Below are 20,586 nucleotides of genomic sequence, written 5' to 3'. Positions count from 1 at the left end.
TGCAGGATGTAGTCCCGAGGCAGAGAGGTTAAATACAGGGATACGGATGGATGGGGAAGAGCGTGGGGTGGCTGGAGCCACAGCGGTGGGACAAGGCTGGTCTTTCAGCTCTTGGAAAGGCTCTACTCCCTGCTGCTTCTGGCCGTTTCTAGCCACTTCTTTTGCAGTTGTGTTCTGGCTTCTCCTTTGACTCCACCAACACCCCCTCCACCTCATGGCCCTCTCCAAGCTGATGCAACTCCAGCCTTGTCATTTGAGCATGTTGGACAGAGCTGAAGAAAGTTGATTGGTGGGGGAGGGTTGCAGATTTCTTGTCTCTTGTCCCTCTGACTTTCCTCCTTTTCTTTTTCTCCTTTGATTTCTCTGTTGCATCCTTCAGAAAGCACACTGTCATGGCTCCACCTTTGGCACTTCAGGGCTCCCCAACCTGTTCTGGCCCAACCAGGGCTCCCACCACTCCTGTTCATCTTCACCTTGCTGCTTCGTTGCTCCAGCCAGTGAGAGACCCTCATCTCCATCACCCCTTGTCACCTGTCCAAACAAACACGGTCCTGCCATCCCCGGAGCTGTGGGGCAGTGCCCTACACACTGCAGCACCACCACCCCGCCACCCTGCAGTGCTGCCTCAAAGTTCTCCTTCATCACTTAGAGCTTGATGTGCTGGGGCTACTGCCCCTCATGGTGATTAACAGCCTTTTATTGTCCTCTCCTGAGCTGTATCCAACCTTTATCTTCTGTTTTATGTTAGATTTGAGTTATAATCTCATTAGGGCAAGGACCATCTTCTTTTTTTTTTTCCTGTTTCTATAAAGTGTGTAACACAAGGGAGTTGGTTCAAGGATAGGGCTCTTAAGCTCTTATTTATTATATAAATATTTACTCTTCTTTGCATAAAGTTATGCGTATGTCCATCTGCTCCACGTTTACGTGCTGAATGCAGCTTTAGTGAACACAGTTAATTAGACCATGCACTGACTAGCCCTCTGTATTTATAGACCACCTGAATGCCCTTGGTGTTTCAAGACCACCTGAACTTCCAATGAAGCCATTAGCAGCATGTTTTGAGGTTGATCGCCAATGCAGCACCATGTTTCCATAACTTGGGCTCTCATTAGCAATGTCTCTTTCAGCTTCTGAAGCTTCCTGGTTACTTGGGACCTCAATGGGATTGGCCTATGGTTACAGTCTACCAGTACTGAAAGAGTTTACCCTGCAGCAGGTGTCTTTTACAGCTTGCAGGTCTGACCAAGATAATCTAGTTATGAGATTTCCAGGTAAAAATCTCATTAAAAATCAGGGGCATTCTACACACATGCTGGATCCACTCATTTCTCTTCTCGTTGGGATTGTTCCTGACCTTCAGCATATTCACCGCCCCACCCCAGGCATGTGGAAACCAGCCTTATGGCCCACAGTGTGTTGCTTTCTCTAGTTTTGCAGTAAGTGTCAGATACCACCATGTTTATCAAACATGAGAACAGTAAATTTTTACAAAGAGTGAAAAAAAATAACTTTGGTACATGAGAGGAGACGGTTTCACAGGAGCTTCTTCCTTTTTAATTTTACAGCTCTTTGAAAGCGAGAGTAGTTGGTTTATAAAATGTTCAGTCAAAAATCCTGAAGTTGACTACTGTGTGAGGTCTAAATCCTCTGGCATGTGGCATCCTTAATGGAGTCATTGGAGTTTTCAGATGTTTCTAGGTGGAAAATACGTGATTTAGCTCTGGACTTTACTGACACTGAATATCCCAAGCTGTGCCGTCCCTATGAACTAATGCATCCATCCTCTTTTTTTTTTCTCCCTCTCAGAAGAGCTTCACAGGGTTCTCAAGTTTATGTGCGTTTCCTCTTCTGGCTAACCTGTGTGAGAAGATGAAATAGTACGTATAAAGTTTCAGTCCTTAACCAGGAACAGAACACGGTGCATTTGTTTCTTTCAATAATCATCTGCTGCTAACAAAGCTTCCTATACTTGTCTTCTGTTGGTTTCCTTCATAAAACTACTGTCCAGGTAGCATAGAGGGAGGTTGCACAGAGTTCAGGTAAGTAAGATTCCTTAGAGGGATCCCTGTGCTTTTTCAATACTTAAAAAAATTTCAGCAGCTTCCAGAGGTCAAATACACGACACACTCAAAGATATGACATCTCCAAGAGGAAAGCCATTTTCTCCTCAGATTTCCTGAGGCCAAGAGACTTCTGCATTTCATCTGTTCACCCAGTTATGGTGCGCATGGCTCAGTGCAGGAAGGCCACCAGCACTGATATAGCTCTGTGAGGAACATGAATTAAGTGGCAGTTGCAAAGAGTAGGAGGATCTCAAGGTGTTTAAGAAAGCCAGGTGGGTGGCAGACAGGAGAAACAACTTATGGTAGTGCTGTCTTTGAACCAGTTTCTGGGAAAGGCCAAGGACATCAGCTGGGATATTACTCCTAAAGCGCTTTTGTCGATGTACTCTGATGAGTTGGAGAAGTCAAGCGAATCTAAGAATAAATCAGTATTACCAGTAGTGTGTTTCGACTGATTTGACTGCCAAGACTAACTTGCTCACCTATTTCTGCCCATGTAATGGAAACTGCAAATATCAGGAGTTTATTGAGAATGGATTGATTAACATGAAACGTCTCTGAAATGCGAGTCAGGACAAATAATCAGAGTTTGAGCCCTGTGAGTTCAGACAGGGGAATCAGGAATCAAATTGTGTATCATACGTTGGATCGAATATGTTCAACTCTTCTGATCTCTTTCTCTCGTGCACTCTATCTCTCTCTCTTTGATTTTTTCCTCTCTTCTTTCTGTAGCCACAAAAACACGTTTGGCAGTTGGACTTTTTTAGCTGGTCTGGATGTGTGCCAGTTCCTTGCAACTGAAGTTTACTGCAGAGAAGGAGTAGCCCAAAGCAGCACGTGGAAATTGTTGATTACGGACAGAATAAGGGTTACAAGCCTCACCAGGAGTCCATGTCACCTGTCTTCTCTGTATTTTTTCTTATCCTGATGCTCATGCAGTCTGAGGAATCCACCCTCATTGCACCTCTTTGGTCTCTAAGCCAGATCCAGCGTCTCTCATGAGATCGAGAGGATGGACAAACTCAGAAAGAAAACTTTCCAAGGAAAGATTGATTAGGATATCATTCAAAGAGTGCTGCCTGCTGGGCTCAATATGAAAAGCTGCTCAGTGTAGGTGAGCTAAGCTGTGTCCCGTAGCCAAAGAGGTGCCACGCTTGGGCAGCACCATGTGAAAGCTGGTGCGTGTCTAAGCTGAAAAGGAAGGAGCACAGAGCTGACACCACCATTTTAACATCTGCTTCAGGTACTGCTAAAACCTATAGGGTTGCCAGAAACAAAAGTCATAATGGAAAAAAGAGATGTAATTTTCAAAGGCTGATTTAGTTTTCAAAGGTTAATGTGATTAGGCACAGCGGGGGACCACTGAGGGCTCAGGTCTCCGTTGCTCAAATCAAGGTAAAATGCTATTTCTTGGATATGTTTGAGCAAGGCCAGAAGTTTGTGGGACTAGATGCAGAAATTGCAAGATTCTGATCCTCAGTTAAACCATAAGGCCACCTGTGAATTCACAGTGTATGGTCCTTCTTCATATTAAATCCACTTTTACCCTATAAAATAAACTTTTTCCTGTGCGTGTGTGTGTAGCTGCAGGCTGCTGTGCAAACTGCAAGTTTGAGAGAGCACAACAGGAGAGAGACGGTGCGAAAACTTAAGGGATGAATACAGGAAAGGGTATTTGCCATTTGTTTTTAACAAAAGCACGTTAGTCTCCATCAGCACAAGGTCCCATTCTGCAGCTCTTTCCCACATAGAAGGACTTCTGCCAAGCTGAGTGTAGTATTTATTTCAAAAAGAGAGAGTTACTTTTTGATGTCTGTGTTTTAGAGACTGAGGGTTCGACATCGCAGCCGTAGGTGAGTGCATCAGTCTCACCTCCAGAGCTCGGTCAGCAGATACTGAAAGAAATCAGAATTTGCTCCTTTGGCCAGGATCACTTTGCTGAAGTACAAGCATGGAGCTAAAACTGAATGTGGAGCTGTCAGCTATTATCTATTCTGTATGCTTTACCACGTGGTTTTTTTTCTTTCTGAATAGGTTCCCTTTCATATGTTAACACTGCATTTGTTGGTTTTGGTTTTTACAGTGTCATAAGAAATAAACTGCCTTTTGAAGATTTTGATGGAGATAAATTTAGTACTTTCCCGGTAAGCAAAGCCTTTCCTTTGGTACAGTAATCCCTTGATAATAAGAATATCTATGGGATTCCTCCTACTTTCTGCAAAGCCTTGTTCATTCATGTGAAAATTGATATAGGAGTGAAGTGAACGGAGGGGTTTTTGTCATAAAAGGTGGTTTGTTTTTTTTTCCTGGATGCAAAAACAATCATTCATTTATGCCACCTGGGGAGATGCAGGCATAAAGCTGTGCTCCCTGCAGAAGCAAATTGCTCTGCTGCTGAGTGGTCTGCTTACTGAATTAATAACAGGTGAAGTGAAGTCTTTATAAAAAAAAAAAAAAACAAAACAAACTAAATTGCCAGCTTGTCTTATTTCTGCACCAGAGTGTGTAAGGTGTCATTTATTAAAGCTTAGCAAAGGGACTCTGGAATACAACCCATTTACTGGGCTTTATTCCTACACCTTCAGTTAGATTCTCATTTCAGATATTTTAAATTAAAAGTGCAAGAGTAACAATGAGCATCCTTTTTTTTTTGGCTTCTCGTGGCTTTCAGACGTTGAGGGGCTATCACTGGCGAGGCAGAGACTGCAACGACAAAAACAACAGCGTGTACCCTGGCAGACGGTAAAGCTTTTAATTATTTTAAAGGCTTCCTAGTCATTGTGGATTCTTGGAGAACGAGCTCCGTGTTTGGCTTTGGCTATGTGCTAAGAGAGCACGTCACTGCTCCTTGCTTGATTTCCCTGTGGTGGAGATGAGAGGGGATGATCAAGACCAGGGATGGGGTGCGTTAGCATGAGGGGAGTGGTTCACAGGTTTCTTTCTCTCAAGTGTCTGCAGCCAAAATTGGTCAGACAGGCCAAAAGTGGGGAGGAAAGCCGAGCCACTGAGTCTTACAAGCCTTATGCCACTTGAGCTAATGTGGACTGTGCCTGCTTTATAGAGCAGGAAGACAGGAGGGCAAACCAGTGGTGCTCATGGCTGGCTGCTGAGCTCCAGCATCCAATCCTCGTCTTATGTTGGTGGAAATGTAGAATTAAATATGTGTCCTTCTACATGAATATCTTCTAGGTGAATACCTCCCAGCTGCCTGAGCATGGGCATCCATGCACACCTGGAACAACCAGTTGTAACAGCGTGGCCCTGAGCAAAGTCCCTCGCTCTTGCTAGTTTGCCCTGTGCTCGAAATACTCTCTCAAAAATAAAGCTCTCCTCTACCAAGGGTTTGTTAAGAAGTTCTTGAGCAGGATTGTTTTTAAAGCCTGGGCACTAACTGGCTTGTGACTAGATAAACTGAGTTTAAGGGCATGGGCTTGGAAGAGTCCTGTGCCATCAGCGTGGCCAACACACCTGTCTGAGCAGAAATGGGCTTACAGCATCTGTGTGTAGTGCCAGACTGGATAGATCATAGAATGGAGTCTCCCTGTAGAGGAGACCTGAGCTAATTATCCTGTGCCATGGGCCGGGGCGAATTTGGAGTGAGGGGCTTGAGGGATTTCAGTGAACGCTTCAAAGCAAGGAAAAGGGCAGGGAAAAAGGGTCTGTCTTCTGCAAAAATCATCCCATCCACTTCACCGAAGTGAGTATGCAGACTAAAAGGGTGAAATTCATTCAGCAACTTTCAGTATTAACTTTAAATTAATATCGCATTTTGCTAGGAAAAATTGCCTCTCCTGGGTTCAAAGAGGGGAAAAAACACCCTTTTGTGCAGAAAGGACTTTCTAATTATTTCATATTCTTAGTGAAAAATGGCACAAAGGATCTGATTTCCTCAAAAGCCTCTTTTGTTTCATTTTCTGTAACACTGTGTATCCTTTTGTAACTCTGTTTTAGTCCTGATAATTGGGATGTGGAAAGTGACTCTAACTGCAATGGCATATGGGTAAGTAAATGAGGTTGAGTCTTATATTTCCTTCCTGATTGCTGCTTCTCTTTTTTCCTCCTTTTGAATTAGTCTGCAAATGTTTCTTTTTTATTTATTCTGGTTTATTAACTGATTTGGATTACTCCTGTTTATTTACTGCCTTTGATATTGCAAGTAATAAAGCTGTATTTATTAAAAACTAAAGGAACATAGAGGAAGCAGTTATGAGCGAAGTTTGTTTATTGATGTTTATGATTATTTAAATTACAGTGATTATAATTAATTTAAATGTACATATACTTATTAAAATAAAGTAATGGAAAGCATCATTATTATGATGCAGTGCTTGCTGCAGGCAAAAATCAAGAACTAAATTCGCAGCCTCTATTTCTCACTGCCATTTTTCACGCGCTAGATGGGTGCTGTCATCTGCCCCTTCTCTCCTCCAACAGGGCGTGGATCCAAAAGATGGAATTCCCTATGAGGAGAAATTCTGCAAAGGTAAGCCTTTACAGTCAATGCAAGAAACAACGTGTCTTTCGTATTCGTTTAATAAATGTTTTAATATTTTCACAGTCGTTGCTGACGTAGGCGAAAGACAACGGGTTTACAACTTCCTAAGAAAGGCAAAATGGCTAAACAAATTTATTTTATTTTTTATCTTGAGGATGGACAAAGATGCAACATGAAAAGCACAGGCTGCTGGTAATTTCCTGTTAAAAGCCAGCACAGATATTAAGTTGAAGTACGTAGATGAGCGACAGCAGCAGAGATATCACCTCTGTACCTTCTGTGGTGCCTCAAGCCTAACCTGGAGGGATGGCCCTGGCATTTGGCAGAGCAGTTTAACTGGTTTGACCTGTCGCTGTAAATACCTGCAATCATGCTGATACTTTTCTGGAGAAGACCTTAAAGAGGTGAAGTGATGGCAGCAGCTGACCTCGTGCCTGGGTATATGCATATACACAAATAACTCTCTTAGCAAACAGCCATGGCTACTGTTGGTGGCTACCTTGCCTTGCATTTAAGTTGGCATCCTGGAGATGAGCCGTTGCCTGGCAAGACTTTTCAAGATTTTTAGATGAAAGGCAATCTACAAATGCTAAGTGACGTTAATTATAAACCGGTCAGATTGTTCTAGCAGAAATACTCGTACGAGTAGCACGTCCACCACCCAGTTCTCTCATAAGGAGCTTTGAGCAATTTCCTGAGTAATCCGATTTCCCTGAATGTTTAAGTACTTTTTAATGCATGTTCTTACGGATAGTAAAAATAAATGTTGGCTGCACAGCAGAGCCTCTGCTGAAATTACACATCCATCCTCGAATACAACCAGGATTTTTTCTGATTAGCAAGACCTCTCCTTGTCTTTCATGCCCAGCCCCCAGTTCTTTCTCTAGGGTTGTTGGCATGTTCCTGATAGTCATTTTTTTCGCTGCAGATGGAGCGAAAATCCCATTGCAGAGCCTGAACGTTTCAGCCACGTGAAGAGTGGTGTAGCTGGTCACCCCATGACTCCGTGGCCGTTGCTCTTTAAGCGTTGCTCTCCACGCTCTGCTTCCGTTGGCTCTTTCTGCTCATGCGACTAACAAAATGCATTAATTAGGTGCGGACTCACGAGGGGTCGTGCTGTTGGGAGACTCGGCCGGCGCTCACTTCCACATCCCTCCCGAGTGGATGACCGTCGCGCAGATGTCAGCGGTGAGGAACCACGTTCGGGTTGCCAAAACTGCTACGCCGCCGGTTGCCGTTTGCTTTCTCCCCTATGCCACAGGTGGCCAAAGGGAAACACGTGCGAAATGGCTCATTGCACTGGAATTTATAGTTATGGTCTCCTGGGTGTCAGTCCCCTCCCGCAGCTGCTCTTCCGAACACAAAAAAATCACAGCCCAGTGCTACCGCCGCTCCTCTGACATCTGTGCAATTGGGTCAGGAAGGAGTTTGGCTTCGGTGGCCCAGCGCTGTGCCAGAGACACAAACCAGGACATCTGGCTTTCCATGCACGTGCCTGCGGCTCGAGGAGACCCGTGCTGTCTATGGGATCCGTCCTGCCGTTAGCAGGCTTGTTGGTATGGCTCCTTGCTGTGCAAGTGTTGGAGAAGTGACCCTGCTGGCAGTCCGGGCACTCCTGGTTTAGGCATCTGGCTTTGAAATGATGTGTTCTGGATTGTTTTCCCTCATCTGTGGGATATGGGAAGTGGGTCTAGTGTTCAGGCTCTGAGGCTTGTTGAACAAATATACCTGCAGGTGTTCGAGGGTCATCCAAGGGTTTATAATGGACTCATCCTAAAGGGAAGTGTTTCTGTAGTGACCGTAAAATATCACGACCACACTGATGTCTATCTTTGGGCAGCGTCCCAGCGTATCCCAATTTCAAACAACAGCAAAATGCGCCTGACTGTGAATTATGCTGAGCCTCAGCTGTTGCAGTTCTCTGGCATGGAATGAAATAATTGAGGGGAAAAGATCATTCCAGCAAACTGCAATTGGGGGGGTGGAGATAAACGTGCAGGTGTACTCCTGTCCTTCTCTCCCATCTCGAGCCGGTGTCAATCCCTGGCCAGGGAGGACTGCGCGTTGTCCTGCTCTGCACAAGGGTCTTTGCACTAGGGTGAGCAGATACATTGTCATTGCCCACCTTCCCTGGTGAAAACCTGCTACTTCTCCACTAGTATCTGTGGAAGAAGGATGTGGACATTTTCTGGAGAAGAATACTCATTCCAAAATGTCCGTAGTTACAGTGCTGTTGGAGGTCTGAGAGTTTCGTGTATTTTCCCAGTTTTGCTCCCAGAGCTGTGCTGATTTAGATGTTGCAGATTAGCAGTTGTTTTCCTTTGTTAAACGTTTATGAGGAACAATTAGACGAATGACACTGATGACAGAGCTGATGATGAGCATAATAAATTAGCACTAATGATAATTGAGATTATCTTGTCTAATAAAGATGGTAATAATACTGATGGTGATGATGATTCTGGCAGTAACGCTGGTAGCAGAAATGTGTAGGCAAGAATAGTTTTAGACTATGTCAGCATTTTACTATCACTGTAGTGAAGGTTTAGAAAGCATTTTTCTTGCTTGAAGCTTGCTGGTCCACGAGACGGATGGGTCGAGGGCTGGTAATGGCATGCAGAGGCAGAAGCTTCAAGGTCAGCAGCTGGAGGGCAGATTATAAAGTGAGTTTTGATGGCACCTTGTTGATGTCTGATGGGTGTGGAGCAACTTGCATGGGAAGGGAACCGGTGCTCTCTGTGTGAGGCCCAACAAATATGTGCTTTCAGTGCTCAACTCCATCTGGCCAGCGTGTGGGGAAGATCAAGGACTAGTTGGAAAGGTGGGCTGCTTTCCCTTGCAGAAAGGGTGACTCCAGGCTAGAGCTAGTGCCCTGCGCTGGGGCAAGGAGGGCAGGGAGAGATGTGTTCACTCTCCGGCCTTTCATAGTCACTCCACTCGCAGTATATAAAATAAAAGGAGTTTAGACATCACTGGAATTGGAGAAGCCAAATACAATATACAAGTAAAAAAGAAGCCTGGACTTCGCATGCAGACCCAGAGCCACTGCAAGCCGGTCCCAGGAGAGACATCTCTCGTGCACCAGTACAAGGCAGTGCACCAGTACAGGGCTGGTGTCTGTTCTGAGTCCAGCAAGGAAGGGATGCATTAAGGTATTGCTTAAAATGCCACTTATTGGAGCTAGCAAAAGAAGGTGAGAGGATAGATAGTAGGGACAACCTTACATCCCTTCAGATGCTGGGCACCCCGAGCTTGGCAGTGTCAGACAGAACTCTGACAGGGGTACGGCATGGTATGTTGGTGATGTAGAGGAACTTGGAAAAGTTGGATATAGCTACCCGGGACAGAGCAGGGCTGGGCTAATTACTTTGCAGAAACACAGCCTCCTGCAGCTGGCTGAGCTCTACAGCAGTGCCCTGCACAGCTGCCCGGGCATCTGGGATGCGTGAGGTTCAGGATGGGAAAGAACAAGTCCTTTTCTAGGACTATTTGCAAGCTTTCCTACGGACCTGCCAAAAATACAGCAGTTAAATATTAATGCGGAGATATAGAGAGTTCAGTCGTATAAAAAAAAAGTAGTATCTGTGTTTAAACTCTAGCAACAGCAAAAAGTGATTTAATTTGCAGCTCACCTTAAGTAGGAAAGTTAGGGCTCTGAGAGGGGAGGATGAGGCATTAGCCTCGTGCACCTGCAGTTGCCTCGTGCTGTCGAACTCAAGACACGTCGCCTTGATTCTGCGAAAATTTCTTTGATAAGACACACAGAACAATTAGTTTATCAAATGGTTTTCTCTACAGTCAATACTAGAGCCAGTTCAAAGCTTTAATTTCCATTTCAATGGAAGCTCAACCCTCTACATGGAATTCCAAATAGGACTTCCCCCCCCGTCCATGATTTTTATCATGTGTACAAGGAAAAAGTTATGTGCCTGTTAATTCAGATTTAAGTGCATTATTGTATTACTTCAATGTTTTTCTATATTTTTATTTATCTATTTTATACACTTTATATATTTCATGTATTTCTTATTTATTTATCCTTATACATGTTTACATATACAAGTGTGAAGTAAAATTTACACTTGGTAACAATGCTGTGGGCTCTTCTATTAATCAGTGGCAGCTGTTCATTCCTGTTTTAACACTGTAATTAGGTGGGAAAATAATTTTTCTGGAGAGATACTGAGAATTTAGTTAAGAGACTCTGCAGAATGATTGCTTTCCTGATTATGCTGTGCATCATAGCCTGCCATGCAAAGAAGCAGTAATGATGAGCGAGGGAAGAAAGAGAATGTGAATGAGAAATTTCCGTACTGAAGCAGGCTCAGGATGCCATTTGGGTAGCCAGATGATTAGCGCAGGGATGACTAGATGAGTATCTGGGCTGAACAGCTTTGGAATTGAGATGCTCGTGCCATGGTCTCAAAGACCGTCATTGGGAAGCTGTTATATACTGGATTTTAGATTTTCCAGTCTAATTGGGAACTTACTGCCCTCTTAGTATTGGCCTCTCACATGTAACCCACCATGTAATCCAGTGCAGGGAGACATGCTCCTGTCATAAATCCAATGTCAAGGAATGCATCCAGTTGCATCACTCACTTGTCCCATACCAAGTCCCCTAGTGCCCTCCTGGTCTTCCTGTTTTCTTACACCTAAGTGACCAAACGCAGAGACCTGAATCATGTTCCTGCATTCGTCAAGGAGGCTGTGTTGTGGTGGGTTAGGGAACTTGCAAGCACCTGAGCACCAGCCTGCCTGCACTGATGCAGCTGCAGGCACTCCCAGCCCGTTTCATCTGTCACCAAGCTTCAGACGTGTGCAATATCAGAGTGGGGACTCGTGTTTTCCAGTGCTATTTCCAAAGCCTTTACCTAGGAACCAGTTACAAACACATTTATCATCCCTCATGGAGTATGTCCTTCCCATAAAGAGCATACAGAGACACTTCTTGGTGTGGAAAATGTCCATCACAAGGTGGACAAGTCTTTGAAAGCTGTAGCTCAGGCATGTTATTTCTCCAGTTAAAAAAAACAAAACAAAACAAAAACAAAAACAAACAACAAAAAAAAATCCAGCTCATTCTATGAAGCACTAGAGGAAGTCACAAGTACCTTGATTTTGAAGTTTTTCATCAACCTGGTACTGCTGAGCCCCAAAGCCTGCCCTACAGGGATCTAGCTGAGGTGCAGCAGCACAGAGAAAATGGTGTTGGGACCGTCACTGAGGATACTTGCCTGCATGTTGGCCAGACTGGATGAGGCTTTGAGCAACGTTATTTAGCAGAAGGTGTACCTCCTCATGGCAGGGGGGTTGGAACTAGATGATCTTTAGGGTGGTTGATTCTGTGGTTCTGTGTTCCTGCAGAGGCAGCTGAGCACGTGGCTCTGTCCTTAACCTGCCATCACTCCAGTAAATCCCCAAACACCCAAAGTATGATTACAGGAAGAGAATTATATAGCTGTAAGAAGGGGATGAATCAACTTTATTTTGACTTTCTGCTGGTCAATAGGTTTTGGGTTTGTCAGGCTTTTCTTCTTTTAAAAGGTTCAGCAAGAATTGAGCTGAATGTTCATTCCTTTAACCCGAGAATTCGGACAGTAAAAATGAAATGTGATGCAGTAGACGTGCCCTTGGTGAGGTTTAGCAAAGCAGAAGAAATACTGGGGTTTCTTTTTTGAGGTGGATGTTTTTTGCAGGAAGCTAATGTTGAAAACACTGGTGTGTCTAGCGATGGATATTGTGCTCCTGCTGCTCTGTCCATCTGCTTACAATTGACTTCCAAATAGCTACTAAATGCAGCATTTTTCTGTTGTATGTCTGGGATAGAAGCTTACTTTTAAATCTCATTTTAGAGACGATTTTATCTGGAGATAAAGGCACTGTATTTATAAATGTGCTGGAAATGATGCCCTTTCTAGGAAGATGCATTTTAAGACTTGTGGATCCCTATTTCATGGTGAATAAAGAGAAAAATAAATCCCACATCTCTCTGTAATCCCTATCTAAATATCTGTTTGCCCACAAACTCAAGGGGTTCTCAGATTTCATTAAAAGCAACTGTTTTGTACGATATGTTTCCTGTTAGAAGAATTCAGCATTTCTTTAAATGCGGGTTCAGGAATTCCCGAACACTTATCCCAAAGGCTTCTCTTTTTTGCACCACTAGAAAAAACGGCAGTTTGATCTGTGAACATTCTCTGGCTTCCCTCTGAATCCAGTGAATTGCAGGCAAGTTTCTCCCAGCTAGTATTGTGATGACTGAGATGCTGCATTTTGGGGGAAATAAAGTAATAATTTTGCTAATTTCAAACCTATGTCCCTTGCAGCTTTCCACAGTAGAAATGCCATACATACTTTTTAAAAAGATAGACTGTGCTTTCCTCAAGAGCTCTAAGGCTTGCTTATTTAGAATAAGAAACGTACTTAGAATAAGAAAGTCGTCTGCGGTACTTAATGCCATCTTGAGCCTTTGAACATCGTTCAAGACAGTATAAAAAACAAATAGTTGATTCCCCTTCAAATTAAGGGATACTTCAGTGCTTTCAGGATTTCTGCAACTTCCATGTCTAAAGGCTGGTATGAGCGTTAGGTTTCCAGTGCCGTTTTGTGTCCTGATTTTGAAAATCTCCTGCCATAGCAACCCTGAACCTTCTACCAGTTAAGCTAACTTGGCGCAGTGCAGTTTGGTGTGTGTACATTTGCCATCAGCCATGGCTTTGGCTGCCCAGTGTAAGAGAAGCAGGAGGATTTGGGGAAATGTATTTCAAGGTAGGACACACCTAGGAGGTAAGGATGTTCCTTTGAAATGAGACCTATCTAGAGCATTTGAGGCTAAAATACGGCATTTGAAGCTAGGCTGGAATAACTTTCTAATCATTCTTTGCTATAATCTGGCACGTAGGCTGGAGCATGGTTTCTCAGCCAGAATAGTCTAGAGAATGGTATTTAAACAAGGCTGAGCTCAGAAGAGTTTTAAGCTGAAGGTCAACATAGATCCACCTCTAGAGTGGGACACGTTTGCATCTGAGACTAAGTGAAACACAGTCTGTTAGACCATGCTTTCCAAATTCCATCCTTGCAGACTTCGAGGTCTAGCATCTTTCTGGAATTTGCATTAACTACTCATCTTCACCCTTTCATCCTGAAATATCTTCAAAAGTCTGGCTTTAAGTGCTTTGCTGGAACAGTGTCAATGCTAAACATATATACAGTTTTCAAATGCAACTGTAATCTGGGCTCAAATGTTCCTTTCCAAACCAATTTGAAACTCAATTAGGTTCTGACTAATTCATATTTAAGCTAAGTTTGCAGGGGAAAAATAAAAAATAGTTAAAAATTATTAGAACTTATCAAATGAAAATATTATTTTGGAGTGTTAATGGGAAATATGAGAGAATTGGTCATGGAAGGACTTGCTTTAAAAATATTTAATCACTTTTGGGCTCTTTTTTTAACTCTTACATGCTGTGACTTGTGTGATCTGATCTAGGTGGTCCTGCTCCAGCAGGGGGATTGGACTAAATGATCCTTTGAGGTCCCTTCCAATCCCTGACATTCTGTGATTCTGTGATATCTATAATTTGTTCTATTCTATTGTGACTATTTCAATATTTCTGTGACCTTTAGTGCAAAGCTACAAGGAGGCAAATATTGCAAATGGCCAAGCTATGCCGTACCCCTCCACTTCTGCCCATAGCTGTGGATTAAGGGCCTGTTTGCACACAAAACCATCAGATTTGAAGAAGGCAGATTTGGAAGTTCCCTCCAATCTTTTAAAAAAAAAATTATTTAAAAACCATATGTATATACAGATACACACAAGGACACACACGCGCATATATATGAGAGAGAACCAACTGAAAAATAATTAAGCCAGACCCATTTTCACCTCAGTAACTAATGCAGATCTGCTGTAAGTAGGTCAAATACGCTATTGCATGCTTGAAACTGGCATCTGCTGGGCATCGGGCTGCTCAGAGCTTGGCTTCAGGATTTATTCCCCCCCAAACCTGCCTTTTCTCACCTCCCTTCCGCTCTCCCTGCATCTCCCTCATCCTCTTTTAGACAAAACCTGTAGTCATATAGTCAAGCATAGCTCCTGCTCACCAAAACAATAATTTTGTGGGAGTGAGGACTTGGTGGGGACTACAAGACTCAGCTCTTCTGTGACCTCTGACCCTCCTGAAGAAAGAATTACCCACACACTTGCTGCTTACAGCAGTGAGGGTTTAAGGAAACCCCACAATTGCTTGAAAAGAAAATGAAGAGAATAAATTGCACAGATGAAACTGGCCTATGAGTTCTCTGATTTTATGTTTTGACCTTCTTTTGGTTATTACCTTTTTCATCAACAGTTTTTCGGTATTAGCACATCAGATTTATGCATTTGGCTTTGCAAGCGTACCCCGGACTAGGAGAAGCTGAAAATTTACTCCCTGTTCTCATCCTTCTGAGGTGGTGCAATTTTTTAAGGCCGTTTTTCATAGAATCATAGAATCATAGAATGGTTAGGGCTGGAAGGGACCTTCAAAGGTCATCTAGTCCAACCCCCCTGCAAGGAACAGGGATATCTCCAACTAGATCAGGTTGCTCAGGGCCTCATCCAACCTGGCCTTGAACGTCTCCAGGGATGGAGCATCCACCACCTCTCTGGGCAACCTGTTCCAGTGTTCTACAACTCTCATGGTAAAAAATTTTTTCCTAATATCCAATCTGAATCTACCTCCCTCTATTTTAAAACCATTACCCCTTGTCCTATCACAACAGGCCCTCCTGAACAGCCTCTCCCCATCTTTCTTGTAGGCCCCCTTGAGGGACTGGAAGACCGCTATAAGGTCACCCCGGAGCCTCCTCTTCTCCAGGCTGAGAGCCTCCTCTTCTCCAGGCTTTTCTTGTCTTTCGTGGTTTTTGACACATTCACAAATAAAAGTGGAGACGATCAGGGCACTGTGTTTCGAATACGCATCATGGCCGGCATCTGCACAGAGGCTTTCGCAGAGGCAGGTGCTTAAAAAAAGTGTTAGGGACTGATACCAGCAAAAGCAAAGAAGGGTAAAGGTTGCACCTGTCTGCGTGGGAAGGTTATGGCAGCCCATGTGTTTTTCTCCCTGGTCACTGCCGTGCTCAGGGGCCTTTCTGACTCTGTCGCTTCTGCTTGGTCCCCAAAATTTGCAGTGAGGACCAGGCAGATGTTTTTAGAGGGCTGGATGTTCACAGTTCATCCTGCTGGAGAGGACGAGGGAGCTCTGAGTGAATTTGATGTTAACCCTCTGCCATATACAGTGGGGACATCATGCTGTCATCTCTCCCTGTGCCCAAGGAGACCCACCTTTGGACAGGACGGACGCTGCAGCAAGCAGCTGGCGCCTTGGTGGTCTGCACCTGCGATACGTGCTCCACATCAGGAAGAGGTTTAGGCTCTTCCAGAATTAAAGGGTGGCAGGAGATGCAGTTCAGATCTCTCTTCTGCTTTTCTTTCCTCTGTCTCTTGATATGCCCATCTTACAAGCGCCAACTTTTAAGTATATGCATAAATAATTACCACCACAGCTCTAGTGACAATTGCTGCTGTCCGGCTAATGCTCCAGCTAGGAATTGCTCGAGTTTGCTGAAAGGAATTCTTGTCTGTGAGGGTGAAACCATGTTGATTAAAAAATTTATCTTTCAGAAGTCGTTTGCTAATCTCCCAACGGCTTTCACCGACGAGCTTGACTGGCCCCAGTTCTCAGAGATCACTGGTTTTCTGAACTCCACCATCGGGTAAGCCAACGGGTGGGATGGCCAAGTCGTAGGAAGTCTCAAAGACCCTCAGAGCACAGTGAGAAAAAAAATAAAACCACAGAGCACAGAGAAAAAAAAAAAAACAAAACACAACAGTGCTTGAAAGGAAATATAAAAATGCTAGTCAGCTCTGCTTCTGCTCTTTCTAAAATCGAGATCAGCACTGGATCTAGGGATTTTAAAATATCTTTTAAATGGGTAGACAATGCACAATATTCTAGCCCAGTCTTCCTGAAATTCAAGGTAGGTTTTAGAGCTGGTCAAATTGTAAATGAGAAGGAGAAAAACGCCAAAGAAATAAAAAACAAACTCACTTTTTTCGAAATTGTGGGGCAGGGAGAAGGGGACCATTGCTGAAACTAACAGAAATTAGCATTTTCCTTTTCTTGTTTTTTTTTCTCTTTCCCTCCTCCTCCTGTTTCCTTTTTGCTGCTGAAATAGTGGAGTAAATGGTAACTGCAGGGTTATTTCATGGTGTTCCCTTTTTTGGGGCAATCTTTCTTCCCCCTTTTTTTTTTCCCCACATTTAGAGGGAAGTAGCAAAAGCAGTATTTGCAAGCGCCTGTGACCTAATTTGCTGTGTTATATTGGCTCATGTGAATGGGGAAGGATGCAGGAATAGATGGAAAAAAAGAAGTCTCTGCCAGAAGGGAAGGAAAATAAAGTACAAACACAAAGAAGGCACCTTGAAATGCCTGCAGTTTTAACTGTGAAGTTAAAAAAAATATTCATAATTTTGTTAATCATCTTTCTGGCCAGGTTTAAGAGGCCCTTGACTCCTGCCAGAACTAAAGGATGCCATCATCAACAGTGCCTGGTCTGGCCTGAGTTCCAGATAATTTTTATTTTATGTGTCTAAGATAGGTCATGAATACAGTGAAATGCCAAACCAAGCATGAGTCAAGCCTAAAGAGCCTCTGTACCAACAGAATTAAAAAGTTGGCAGAATATTTATTTTTCCAGGAAAAATATCTGTTGCACCATACACTTGGACTTTTTGCTTCCTTTTTTTCTCCCTGTGCAAAAACCAGTCTCCCAGCCTCAGCTATATTCACAGTGTCTGCTTCAAGGTGGTGTACTACTTGATAAGCCAACAGAGAAGATCTATGCAGCCTCTTCTTTCAGAATCAGCAGCAAAACCAACCTTTAAATATCTATTACTATGTCCAGCTGCTCAATACACAGTATTTAACTGGGCTCCAAAGAATCTGAAGGTCACAAGTGATGAGAGTTTAACATTGACCTGAAGTTGTCAGTGATAGGCCTTGGTTCAGTGTTCAGTTTTTTACTCTCTTCCATGTCTAGAAGGGAAAGAGAAGGACTGGTTGGGACTTCAAAGCATTTTTAGGAGAAAAATCATTGATTAACTAATATCCTCTGACTGAGAAGGTCTGTTTTCTCCTCATTCACCCACCTGCTATAGTGAAAACCAAAGAGCTCAGGTATTTCACGTGTAGCCCGTGACATGGTGACTGGTTAACGTTATTTTGCGTTTCTATGTAGGTTGTCACTTGTTATTGCTGGTTCTAAAACTTACTATCTTCTGTTCCTCTATATTCACCTAAGTTTGCTGTTCTTAAGCCACGGTATTTAAGTTATCTGATTCTTTCAGTGTCTCAATTCAAACACAAAATCAGCAGCCCTGACAGAGATGACCATGTACTCGTGTCTGGCAGTGTGGTCTTCTCATCAGCTTCCCTTTGGGCTGGTATCCTTGCCATTTGCATTTTCATCTTTCTCAACAGGGCAAAGTAAAGGAGAGAACTAGTCACAGTCGAGCATAACCTGTTTTCAGATCAATCCGTCCAAGATTTATGGCATTGGGAAATGAATGCCTTGCCAATATTTCTTCTCTTTACTGTTCCATAACAACCAATTGAAAAGTTAATTAGTGAACAATCAACGGGATTGGTTTGATAAATGGTGTATAACAAAAATATTTTTAAACACCTTAGCTGAAAGACCAGAATAAAAGCATCCTGGATGGAACAATTTCAAAGAAACTCTCCATCAATCTATATGTTTCTGAGAGGATATCTTGGCATCCATATTAGACCACCCTCTTCAAAATGAAAAAGATTTATGACCACAAAAAAGAGAAATGGTGAAATAGAAGTAACTATAACTGTGGCAAAGAGTTGTTCAGGGATGAGAACATACTTCATTTTCAGTATCAGCTGTGTTTTCATCGGTATCATGTGAGTTGAGCAGCTTGCATTTTCTCAATTTATTCCAGAGGCTGGACAGACTCTCTGTATCTACGTTTACGCAGGAGAAATCGCTGTAATCACAGAGACTTACAGAACATTTCCCAAAATGGTATGTTGAACCTTGCTAGTCTGATACTCGACTATGTGCTTCGTACTTTCTATGAAATAAAATCCTGTGTCGCCAAGGGTATACGCAGCGGAGCAAATCTACCTGGAATGAAGGAAAGTGCCTTGCATGGCACCTCACAGGAAATGTTTGTGTGCAGTGAAGAAGAGGAAGATTACAAGAAATGAGAGGTGGATAGAGAACCAGCTAAGCAGGGAAGAGCAGCGGGTTGGAGAGGGGGGCCATGTCCCTTGTGCACCTCTTCGGAGGCTAATGCTGCTTCACGTGTGGAGTGGTGACCTCACAGCAAAGACCAAGGTGCGTGCTTGATGGCATCTGTGAACGGTGCAGAACTGCAAAGTATTAAACCTCCTGAAGTGGGCCACATCCTTACACAGGAATAATTTAGATGAGCTTGGGAACAGCAGCAACAGCAATTGCGGTACAAGACACGCACGTCAGAGTTGAGGAGGAGACTCGGCCAGAAGTGGTGGAGGGAGAGAGGCATTGGGGTGCAAAGGGGAATCTCAATCTGCCAGGAAGGCAGGATAGAGCTGGAAAGAGACTAAGGAGGTTGCAAGATGCATCAGGCACAGGATTTCCTCTAGAGACAGGGAGACAGTCCTTCCTCACATAAGCCACTGATAAGACCTCAGAATTTGGTCCCCTTTGCCTAGGGAGGACCGACTTTATGTGGCAATAGATACAGAGAAGGGCTTTGGGGAAGATTAGGGAAATGGAGACTTCTGAAGGGATATTAAGACACCTTGGCAACTGAGCAAAGCAAAAATTAAAAGGAGCTACAGCTTTGAATCCTTTTGAGGCATAAATACCACAGAGTGGCAAGAATGGTTTAAAGCGAAGGGTAGTTCTGGTACGAGAACATGGGGTTTCATTTATCCCACCTCTGTTTGGAGGGGAAAATATTTAAAAAGGTTGCTATCAAGAAGTGAAAACCTAGAGTAGTCCTCAAAATGGAGGATTGCAGGCAAAAAAAAAAACAACCCTGAGTTGTTTCAGACAGAGTTTGATTAAATTTGTCAAAGAAGATGTATGAAGGGATGACAGTAATCTCCCTTAGAAATTAAGGTTTATGATGTTAGCTTTTGTGCGTTGTATTAGGTGATGTCCCCAACAGCAGGTTTAAAAGATACTTGATTATTCTGTGATTATCACATTGTGTTTCTATTGTATTTAATTAATTTTCATGCTTCAGAAGACCGGCTGCAGAAGCTTGGGAAAATTCATTCTCCTCGGGTGGATAATTTGGCTTTATGGGATGCTCTTCCTCTCCAACAGATGAGTCATGTCGGTTGCAAGTGAGGAGCATTGCTACCACTAGTGCTACTTAGGAACTTGTTAAATGCTTGGGATTCCCTGCAAGATTTAGGATCAGAAAGGGTCTGCCCCAGCCCCTACCTCTGACAGACAAAGATCTCACCAGGCAGAAGAGGCTGCACAGACAAGCAGTGTGATGTAAGGATCACTTCCAGGCTTAGGTGGGCATTTCCACCTGAAAAATTTCCTTCTGGTGCCAGCACCAATGCCACCAGCAATGCGTCTCATACGCCTTCCTCCCTCCTGTGGCACGCGTGGTGCTCCTGAGGCTGTGGGTCTTCTGCACAAGTGTTTTACGACGTGTTTGGTGTCACCCAACGTGAAGGTTGGGTGCTTCTGACTTTCTTGTCTGTAAGTCGCAGGGCACTAGAGTTGGTGGCCCCCATTGTTGCAGTCCCCCACATGTGCTTTCTGGAGAGAATAAAAAAGAGGCCAAACTAGACGATCAATGGATGACTAGGTGTCTGTGGTTCTTCTCATTTATATCCAGTTCATCTCAGTGCCTGATACCCTTTTACCTTGTTAGTGGAGGTTATACTTTCTGCTATTCCTTTTTCCCCAATTCCCTCTAAGAAAAAATAGTCTCTC

General features: G+C 43.5%; 1 protein-coding gene across 1 annotated transcript in view; it reads left to right on the top strand.

Annotated features, from left to right (window-relative positions):
- Positions 1-20,586, top strand: part of AOAH (acyloxyacyl hydrolase) — a 76,503-nt gene that overhangs the window by 32,415 nt on the left and 23,502 nt on the right. The window contains exons 7-14 of the mRNA XM_086614520.1: positions 1,810-1,880; positions 4,150-4,210; positions 4,738-4,808; positions 6,018-6,066; positions 6,501-6,549; positions 7,655-7,749; positions 16,232-16,323; positions 18,581-18,663. Of these exons, the coding sequence (XP_086470646.1) occupies positions 1,810-1,880; positions 4,150-4,210; positions 4,738-4,808; positions 6,018-6,066; positions 6,501-6,549; positions 7,655-7,749; positions 16,232-16,323; positions 18,581-18,663 (571 nt within the window). The remainder of the gene's footprint in view (positions 1-1,809; positions 1,881-4,149; positions 4,211-4,737; positions 4,809-6,017; positions 6,067-6,500; positions 6,550-7,654; positions 7,750-16,231; positions 16,324-18,580; positions 18,664-20,586) is intronic.

Source organism: Tauraco erythrolophus, chromosome 7, assembly GCF_009769465.1.
Source record: "Tauraco erythrolophus isolate bTauEry1 chromosome 7, bTauEry1.pri, whole genome shotgun sequence".
Lineage (NCBI taxonomy): Eukaryota > Metazoa > Chordata > Aves > Musophagiformes > Musophagidae > Tauraco > Tauraco erythrolophus.
The sequence above is the reverse complement of the archived record's forward strand: the minus strand, read 5'-3'. Positions and strand labels throughout refer to the sequence as shown.